Raw genomic sequence first — 9,664 nt, forward strand, 5'->3', positions numbered from 1 at the left:
GGGGGGGGGACGGCGGCTGGGAGGGGGCCCTGTCAGCGGGGCCGGCCTATGGTGGTTGCAGACTAACCGGCTGTCTTCTCTTGCAGTGGTTGATATCCCAGCAAGTATCCTTTTCCTGGCCGCCTGGGCGGGGAGCGTCGCTGCCCGGCCACCTCGCTCCTGCTGTGAGGGCTCGGATAACAGAACACCTCCTCAGAGAGAGAGCCTGGCCCTGGGACTGGGGGTTTAGCTGATAGTTTTAATCTACTTCCATGGCTGGGAACCACTTTCCTAACATGTATATTGTGTTAAGGGTTTTTGGACATCGGGCTGTTGCTGTTTCCCAGACAGTGTTTAACATTTACTTAACTCTAGTGCTGCTAGATTCCTCAGTTTGAAGATGTTAAGTTTGAGGCAGCCAGCCTTCTGTCTGAACTGTATTGTCAGGAGGTGAGTGCGCTGAGACTGCTTCAGAAATTGTTGGGTGTCTTGGGGCTGCTGCGTTTGAGTGTCTTTGGTCTTGGAGTAGTATATCGCTGTTACTAATAAGATTTATGAAACTTTTAGAGGCCAGCTGTGATGTGGAAGTAGAGTGCTAAAGCGTAAGCTGGAAGGACTTTTGGTCTTTCTTACCGTGAAAGTTGCTGCTGGAATTGCAACGCAGGTCTTGAACAGCAGAGGAAGTTTACTTGGCCAAAGTATTTCTTTAGCCCTCATTTAGACAAAGACAGGCTAATTTGAGGGGAGGGAGGAAAGTAGGTGGTTTTCCTCAGGCTTTTGTTGTGTTCCTAGGCTATTTTTATTCTTTTTTCTCTGGAAAAGCCTTAACTAGTCTTTGCTTTCTCTGGGGCAAATGTTTGCTTTTTCTCTCATGTGCAGGAAAAAAGTGCATATTAGAATAGCAGCCAAAGGAGTTAAATAACTGATAATTTTGAGCAGCCTTTCCGTGTCAGGTGTAGATGTGTGGGCCCTGATGTGTTAAATAGTTGGCTTTACTTTTCATGTGTTAAGGTTCCTGACTTGTGAGACTTTAACGAGGGATCAACACAGAATCCAACTTGTTTAAAAGTTGCTATTGTTAGGGATGAAGTTAGCAGCCTGTTTTTTATGTTGACTATGGTGCATGTTTCTGTTTCAGAATTCAGTGGATACAGCAAAACCTCTGTTACGCAAAGCCATTCAGATTTCACAGCAGACCCCGTACTGGCACTGTAGATTGCTTTTTCAACTTGCAGTAAGTGATTTGTTTTGATGACTGTGTTATACTGTAGCCCTGTGATTGGGAAAACAGCTAGAAAATATCTGTCTTCCTCTTAAAAAGAGCTTGGATGTCTTTTTTTTTTTCTTTCCCTAATCATTGCTATTAAGAGATGAAGAAAAGTTCATGCTATAAAGTAATGATGCACTGGTAGGCTACAGATTGGATCAAGGCCCACTTGAAGGCAGCAAGGATCATTCTGTGGGCTCTAGTAACACTCAACTTTAAGAGACAGAGCAAAATAAAATCCACCTTAGGGCTTGCAGGAAGAGCAAATCTTCTTCTAAAGCCTGCTGGAATTGGAGTTTGCCAACCTGGATTGTTGTTTGATTGTTTTCAACCTAATTAGCACCCGGAGCAGAACTGGGATGGGGAGAGAAGCTGGTGCAAAGGCCTCCAAGCAGCATTGCTCTTCCTGCTCTGTAATATGCTCCAAGCATGGCTTCAGCTGCACAGGTCGGACCATCTAGGAATAAACTGGCACATGGTGGAATTTGCAGTGTTTTAACAGTTGTCGCAGTCTTTACTTCAGCTGGGAAACTAATCTTAAAAGTGCTGATTTTCCTGAGTGTCCAGCACGTTAGGTGGGGACCATATCCGGAACATTAACTGATCAGTGGGACGAGCAGATTAGTGCTGAAGAACTCCCCGTTTGTCCAGGTTGTGCCTCTTCCCCGTTCCTAAAGAGGCTCGAGGTGTTTAATGCAGGAGTTGAGGGAGTTAATTGCTCCTAAAGATACTCTGCAGCAGAGAGGCAGTTAGGAAGCAATTTTATCTTTGAAGACTGGCTTAATAGTCACCTGTACTTGTCTTTTTCCCCTTCCTGATGAGCTTAAACAAGCAGACCAACTTTGTTGAGGAGGAGTTGCCGGGCTCCTTTGTGTAGTTTAGGAACAGTGAGCTGTGGAGAGCCTGCCTTTCATATCGATTAAAGGACAAATGTTTACTTTGCAATGAGTTAATGCCTGAGTACTCAGAAGAAGCTTAAGCATTTTTCTCAGTGCCTCCCTCTGAATAGGATCTTTCCTCAAAGCTTGATGTTCTTTGCTGATTTCCTTTCTGTGTGGTGTTTCCTTTCTGGCTTTTGCTTGACCACAGAGGCCCATGTGTCTCATGGCCTTGATGCCTGTTCTACCACCCTGGGGCTTTCTACCTGACTTTGGAGAACTCAAAAAATCACAGGAGGGAGGGAGCGGTGCTCTGGCAGCTGCATCATCCTCTTCCCCATCCCCTGAAACACTCCTTGCAAACTCTCTGCTCTCCCAGCTGGAAAACACTCTGTTGCTCCAGTTACTCCAGGTCCACAATTATATTGGAGCTGTTGGGATCTGATCTGCACGTGATCTTAACAAATTATAACAGCTTTGCGTGGTATGAAACTGGGCTGAGACATTTTCTTTGAAATGTTACAGACATTTTGCTTTTTTTGGAGAATGCCAGGTGTTCCTGGAAAATGTGTCTAAAATCAGATGATACATTTAACAAGTACCAGTTTAGAACTCCTCACGTGTAAAGCACAGGAGTAATTACATTTTTTTTAAAAAATGCTAAGTTCACACAGAAAATGCCTTTTTTTCATTTCAGCAACTACATACACTTGAAAAAGACTTAGTATCTGCATGTGACCTTCTCGGAGTTGGAGCAGAATATGCTCGGGTGGTGGGATCAGAGTATACCAGGTGAGTTCCCTGGACTTGTTTTTTCTTCCCACAGTAAATATTTTCATTTCCTTTCCTTTTTCTTTAGAGATACTCTGGTTTTATTTAGAGATGTGATTGCTATATGGGTTTTAAAGGCAAACCAATATATCTGAAAGTTTCTCCAGCTCTTTCTTTTTAAAATGAGTAATGTCCAGTAAGACTGGAGAGTCTTTTTCTCCAACTGAATTTTGTTTATTGTCTTTATCAGCAAAAGTTTTCCCAGTAGCCTGGTTTGACTTTAGTAACTCCTGTCCAAAGCTTGGACACAAACCCGAGAGGCTGGGATTTTGGTTCCTGGGGCTGACTGAACTGTTCCATCTAGCTTTTAAATGTACTTTCTGGGACGGGTTCTTTAATACTCTTTTCTCTGTTGTTGTTGAGGGGGGAGAATGGCAGATATTTTTTTTTATTCTTCAGGGGTTTTATATACAGTTGTGGTTTGTGTAACTTCTTGAGTATGACATTGTTTTGTTTCATTTCAGAGCACTGTTTCTGCTAAGCAAGGGGATGGTAAGTAGGATGTACTTTTTAAATAAACTATTTACTTGTTTAACTGGTATAATGCAAGTTACAGAGCAATAGAATGTAACTTGCCTGGACATAGGCTGTTTGTTTCAAGGTATCTTGCATGCTTACCTGTGCTTTATATATTGTGTTTTGTTCATGTGAGCAAGCACAGTATTAAAATATATCTGGGATAAGCCTTAAATCTGCAGGATACCTGTGAATTTGTTTGGCTTTTAATTTGTTAATTATGACAAATAGTTTTCTGGAAGGAAAAAGGATAACTTCAAATAGTCACTGGAGCCCTTGTAATTAGGGATGAAAAGTCTAGTTGAGTGAAAAGTGCAATAAAGATGCCTTTGAGTCTTGTTTTTGTTTTAAACAGATCAATGTACTTGGGGCTCTCCTGTGGTTCTCCAAGTCTTTAAACCATTTAGCGCAAAAATAATTATTTTTTCTTTTATAGCTCCTTCTAATGGAACGGAAACTGCAGGAGGTGCACCCTCTCCTTACTCTTTGCGGGCAGATAGTGGAAAACTGGCAAGGAAACCCCATCCAGAAAGAGTCGTTACGTGTCTTCTTCTTAGTGCTGCAGGTCACACACTACCTGGATGCTGGGCAGGTATGTGTGGGTTGTGCTGCTTAGAGTCCCCCCCACCTGGGGATGGGGAGGAGGAGTACTGCCTCAAAGGGAGCTAATTATTACACTGAGGTGATTTGGGGGGATTTTTCTTTTTGGCTGCACTGTGCTTTTTGTCAATGCAACCTGATTTCTATAGACTTTAATACCAAATGAAACGAGGAGTGAAGAAATGACATTCATTTCTTCTTCCCCGAGGAAAGGTTTGCCTGTGATATGTTTATAACCGTGGTGGCCACTCTGGCTTTTATATAATTTTGGTGGAGATAAGAGGCTTTGAGTATAATTTTGGAAAACATTTTGAGTGTCTGCTGGCTGCGTACACAAATATGAAGGGCTGATTGTTGTTAATCCTGGAACGAGCCTAAAGTAGTCACTGTTCTGTCGTGCTAGCGTTGTGATTTATGCACGAACTAATTTCCTGAATGTGGGGATTATTTATTGCCAGGCAAGTTTTCCCAACCAAGTAAATGTTCAGGCATCTGGGCTGCAGCAGCTATGTCTGATTTGAATCATCTTTTGCAGGTGAAAAGTGTGAAGCCATGCCTGAAACAGCTTCAGCAGTGCATCCAGACCATATCCACGCTGCACGATGATGAAATTCTGCCCAGCAACCCCGCTGATCTCTTTCACTGGCTGCCCAAGGAACACATGTGTGTGCTTGTCTACTTGGTGAGAAGCTCTTTTTTTTTTTTTTTTTTTTAATGTATATTGCTAATTAATGAGGAATTGGTTAAAAATTGCTTGGAGCCAGCAGCGATAGATTCTGCAGACCATATGCTGCTTTACGTTACACTGACAGTTTAATTCTGCCACAGCATCTGTGAGGCTCTTGCTTTCAGTGATGTCGGTGTTTGAAGAGACTGTGTGAGGAGTCTGGAAAATGGAATATAACTTTATTAATATCCAAGCCAAATAGAATCAGGTTAACTCGTACGAAGTAGAACTACGTTGGCTTATTTTTACCAACACAGCGACAGTCGTGACTTCAGATTCCTGAAACTAGTTGCCCCGTTTCTTGAATATGATTATGCTCCTGACTGATGTCAAAAATTAGTTTGAAAAGCTGGTAGCTGAGGAGTTGTGAAAACACCCAGACCTTTCTTCTTTGCAAAGATAATGTTTTGTAATCGTTCCCATCTTTTCCGGCAGGTGACAGTGATGCATTCCATGCAAGCAGGATACCTGGAGAAGGCTCAGAAGTACACAGACAAAGCACTCATGCAGCTAGAGAAGCTAAAAAGTAAGGATAAGGATTATAATTTAGCTGATGCCACAAGATTCCATTACTTGTTGCTAATTTAAATTAAAACCAAACCACAGCATCCTCCTTTAGCTCACTACGACAGCCTGCTGTCGGTCTGCTTCCACTGCAGCTAAGAACTTTGTTTTAAAATTGGATAGTTACTTTGAATACAGAAATCAAGTTTTGGGGGTTTTCATTGCAACTCTAGTAAATGGGGCTGTAGATACCTGCATTTTCATGCTGCCTTTCTGATTGTCTGTGTATTTGGTTATCCAGGTTTTTGATTCTCCCAAATGAGCGTGTGTTCCCAAGGAGTTTTTCATTAACTGGTGCTCAGACTCTCACTCCTGACAGTTCAGGCATTGTGGTTTTTGTGTGGGTTTTTCGGTTGGTTTTTTTTTTTCTTTGCTTTGTTTTATTTTAAACCTGTGGCATACCGAAGAGGAGCTGGGCAGTATGCTGACTCTTCTGACACCAGGTGGTCCTGCCAAAGACATCACTAGAGATTTTCACAAAGGAGTCTTTGTGCTGAGGTCTCACAGAACCCCCTGCAGTTGAGGAAGCTGGCTGGGTGAGGGGGAGGCTGTGTGGATGGGATGTTCATATTGTCTTAACTTCACTTACTGAGTTACTTTTGTTCCCTTTTCAGTGTTGGACTGCAGTCCTATCTTGTCATCATTCCAAGTTATTTTGTTGGAACACATTATCATGTGTCGGCTTGTCACAGGGCACAAAGCCACAGCACTGCAGGAGGTAAAAATGGGCTTTGATCATTTCCCTAGTTGTGAATGTGTGCAGTGATAGCTTTTTAAAACATGGCAATTTCAGCTTTGAGGAAGATACTTGGGCTCAGATGGGGATTCCAGCAGTGCTAAACTACTAACAGATATAGTCAGGCCTAACAGTGCTCAGGATAGCACAACTCTGAAGCTGTGGGATTAGCTTTTTCTTAGTATTTAAGAAGCTTGGAGTTCATGGAGTCAACAATAATTGATCCGTGGCTCCATCTGACACCTTCCTGATCGTATGTGGCAGTCTGACTCTGTCTCTTCCCTTTCCCTCAGATTCATGACAGAGTGGATCTTAACTCTGCCTCTTAGTGTCCCTGTCTTGTCCAAGGATTTCTCAGTTTTAAGGTTTCCTGCCTTTCTGTCCATTCCTCTTCTTACGTAGTTTGGGGGGAAGGAAGAGAGGGACGGTGTTATTTAATGCAAGAAAGAACTGAGCTTTTTTTCCATTCTCACAGTCATTTTTAAATCCTGTTCATCAATCCCTTATTTATAGGACATGCTGCTGCATCATCTCAACCTCTGCTGTCAGCCTTCTCATGAATGTACTCGGGGGCTGGGGGGAAATTTAGCTTGCTAAAAGAATAGTCATCGGTTCTGGCTTATAAAACTCATCACAAGCACATACCCTGTGGAAGATTTTGATCCCAGTTTCTCCGTTGCATGCCAATTCAATCTCTGAGCGTGTCAGAAGAGCTCTGACTTAGGTTTGCAGGTGGTGCCACCATATGGTGGAGCTGCTGCAAAGCAAATAATTCAAAACCAGTTTGAGTGTGCGTCTGTGTGGGAGGAGTGTGTGTGGAGCTGTGTGTACCTTGGCTGGAGGCAAAGCTGGCCTCTGCTGTTACCTGGGAGGATGACTTGGGGTTCTTGAAGCAATCGCTGCAACTGATGGAATGACGTGGATGATGCAAGTAGGTGGATTTAAAGAAATGGAGAAAAAGTATCTTAAAATACTATTTTTTTTTTTCTAACAGATTTCACAAGTCTGTCAGCTCTGCCAGCAGTCTCCCAGACTGTTTTCTAATCACGCTGCCCAGCTGCACACTCTATTAGTAAGTGCCTGTGATTACCAGTAAACTTTTGACTCTGGAAGACCATACCCAAGACTTGTACTCGTCACCAGTAACTAATGAGGCCGTAGAGAGGCAGACAGTGATTTCCTGCTGAGTAACGGGGCTGCGTTACTGACTGCCAGCCCTGCTCTGGTTGGGCTGGATCATCTTCAAGGTCTTCTCCAACCTAGATGATTCTGTGATCCTGTGACTCATACCCAAGCCTGTCAGAGGCTTAAGTCTTTTTTTTTTAAATAAATGATGTGTAACGTGATAGTTGGTGTGCAAGGTAAATACAGGAGATTTGTGCTGTTTGTGTGTGAGACAGTGTGTTGTGGGAACTGTGTAAGGGGAAGAATTTATGTAGCATTGCTGCTTGAATATTAAACTAAGGGTTTAATATTTTTTTAGATAAATGGGGTGTTTTTTACAGAAGCATGTTATTTTGAAGAACTTTGTGTAGAAATTGCTTTTTTTTTCCCAGAGCCAAGCAAAACTAAGACATGCTGGCTATCTTTTTTCCTGCTGATATCCTGGATTTCTTTGGGTTTGTGCTGTCCTTTCCTCTTTGTATTCTTGACTTGCTATAATTATATTATGTATTACCTTAGAAATATTGTGTCTTCTGCAGGGGCTCTACTGCATCTCTGTTAATTGCATGGACAATGCAGAAGCACAATTTACTACAGCACTGAGGGTAAGATTTTCTTCCCAAACTATTTACTATGGATGTTCAATGTGGAAATGGGCGCATTGCAGTTGTTGTGTGTGTCACCAAACAGTTGAGGTTGGAAGGGAAATCTGGAGATTGTCTGTATTAGTTGCACTAGTTCATTTGGGTTTTTTTTTCTACCCTGAGCACAGCTCAGGTCAGGAGGATTTATTAACAGCAAAATATTGGACACCAAATCTGTGATTTAGATGGGCTGAGCAAATTCTGGGTTAGATGCTGAAATATTTGACTCTGCTGTTGGTATCTTGTTTATTTTAGCTCACTACACATCAAGAACTGTGGGCATTTATTGTGACAAACTTAGCCAGTGTGTACATCAGGGAAGGCAACCGGCATCAAGAGGTAAGTTGGTTTCTGACCTTCTAAAAGACAGAACTTTCTTGGAGGGAAGAGTACTGTGCTTGGATTATATTTTTTTTTCTGAGCGTTTTCACAAAGTGGTGCCTTGTCTGGCAGCCAGGCAAACTCCTTCATCAGGGTAATGTCAATTAATGGTAGAGAAGGAGTGATATCAGCTGGCCTTGCTGCAAACCACTGAAGCAGAGTGTTCTGGATGCAGCACAGGATTCTCTGCAGCGCTGGGAGGGCAAGTTCCCAACGTGTGGTGTGTGGTTAACTCTGTCATCTTGACTCATTCAACCTGTGCGCTTCAGTTTCCATCTGTTCAGGGCTTTTATTAGATGACACAAAACCTAGCAAGGTTTAACTAAACAGCCAGAAATAGGTATGTGCATGTGTGTGTGTGTGTGTTCGTTTCGCTTCAGCCCTGTGCCTGAAGCCACGCTAATGCAAAAATTCAGCTGTTGCACTCTCTGATGTCAGATCCCTCAGCAGTAACTTTTCAGAGATGCTTTCAGGTTTCTTCTGAAGAGGCTGTAAATTAATTTTTTCACCAAGCACACAAGACTTTGCTAAAAAACTTAGATAGCAAAAATTATAATCACTTAAAAAGCTGACTCTTTTTTTTTTTTTTGCCTGGTTGATTTCTAGTCTAGATTAAATAGCAAAACTGATACAGCACTCACTTGGGTTTTAAACTGCTCAGATACAACAGCTACAAGTTTTCTGAGGAAATACTGACATTGTGCAGGAAGTTCTGTGAAGTCTGAGAAAGCGTATTCTGTACAAAAGTTGATGTTAGGATCGGAATGGGCATGAAAACTCAATGTTGGAATGTTTGTGTGATGCCCTAACCCGTACAAGTAAACTTGAGTGTGTTTGTGGTGACTTGCACCGTTTGGATTTAACGTGCACTTCCTACAAAAACACGTGCTGTGGGTACTGTGAGCCTGTATGTGAGAAACACTGATTATTTTTCTTTTCCTCTCCTACTTTATAGCTTTACAGCTTATTGGAAAGGATAAATCCAGACCATAATTTTCCTGTGAGGTGAGAATTCCAGAAACTATCTACATGCTGATGTTGCATTGGTGACGGTAATACTGGATTTGTAGCAGGCTTTTTTAAAAAGAAAACAAAATCATGAACTTCTTTTCAAGGCAGAAGTTCTGACCACGCATTAAATATAATGTTTTTGTTTGGAGATTTGATTATTAGGCAAATTCCTCGAAATCTGTCTGTAATGCATGTAATGGCTGCACAGTGCCGAGGTTTCACTGTGTTGCTTTGTCCGTAGCTCTCACTGTCTTCGAGCAGCAGCTTTCTATATCCGAGGTCTGTTCTCCTTCTTTCAAGGAAGATACAACGAGGCAAAGTGAGTATAAATCAGCACCACTTGGAAGGCTGAGGGGGGGGGGGGGA

At 42.3% G+C, this 9,664-nt stretch overlaps 1 protein-coding gene across 1 annotated transcript in view; it reads left to right on the top strand.

Annotated features, from left to right (window-relative positions):
* MAU2 (MAU2 sister chromatid cohesion factor) overlaps positions 1-9,664 on the top strand; it is a 17,931-nt gene that overhangs the window by 225 nt on the left and 8,042 nt on the right. Inside the window, exons 2-15 of the mRNA XM_026864919.1 lie at positions 87-104; positions 364-429; positions 1,118-1,213; positions 2,822-2,916; positions 3,420-3,447; positions 3,908-4,063; positions 4,607-4,753; positions 5,234-5,324; positions 5,977-6,080; positions 7,093-7,170; positions 7,802-7,867; positions 8,162-8,245; positions 9,243-9,292; positions 9,540-9,617. Of these exons, the coding sequence (XP_026720720.1) occupies positions 87-104; positions 364-429; positions 1,118-1,213; positions 2,822-2,916; positions 3,420-3,447; positions 3,908-4,063; positions 4,607-4,753; positions 5,234-5,324; positions 5,977-6,080; positions 7,093-7,170; positions 7,802-7,867; positions 8,162-8,245; positions 9,243-9,292; positions 9,540-9,617 (1,157 nt within the window). The remainder of the gene's footprint in view (positions 1-86; positions 105-363; positions 430-1,117; positions 1,214-2,821; positions 2,917-3,419; positions 3,448-3,907; positions 4,064-4,606; positions 4,754-5,233; positions 5,325-5,976; positions 6,081-7,092; positions 7,171-7,801; positions 7,868-8,161; positions 8,246-9,242; positions 9,293-9,539; positions 9,618-9,664) is intronic.

Source organism: Athene cunicularia (assembly GCF_003259725.1).
Source record: "Athene cunicularia isolate RWA chromosome 28 unlocalized genomic scaffold, athCun1 chr28_part1, whole genome shotgun sequence".
NCBI classification, from domain to species: Eukaryota; Metazoa; Chordata; class Aves; order Strigiformes; family Strigidae; genus Athene; species Athene cunicularia.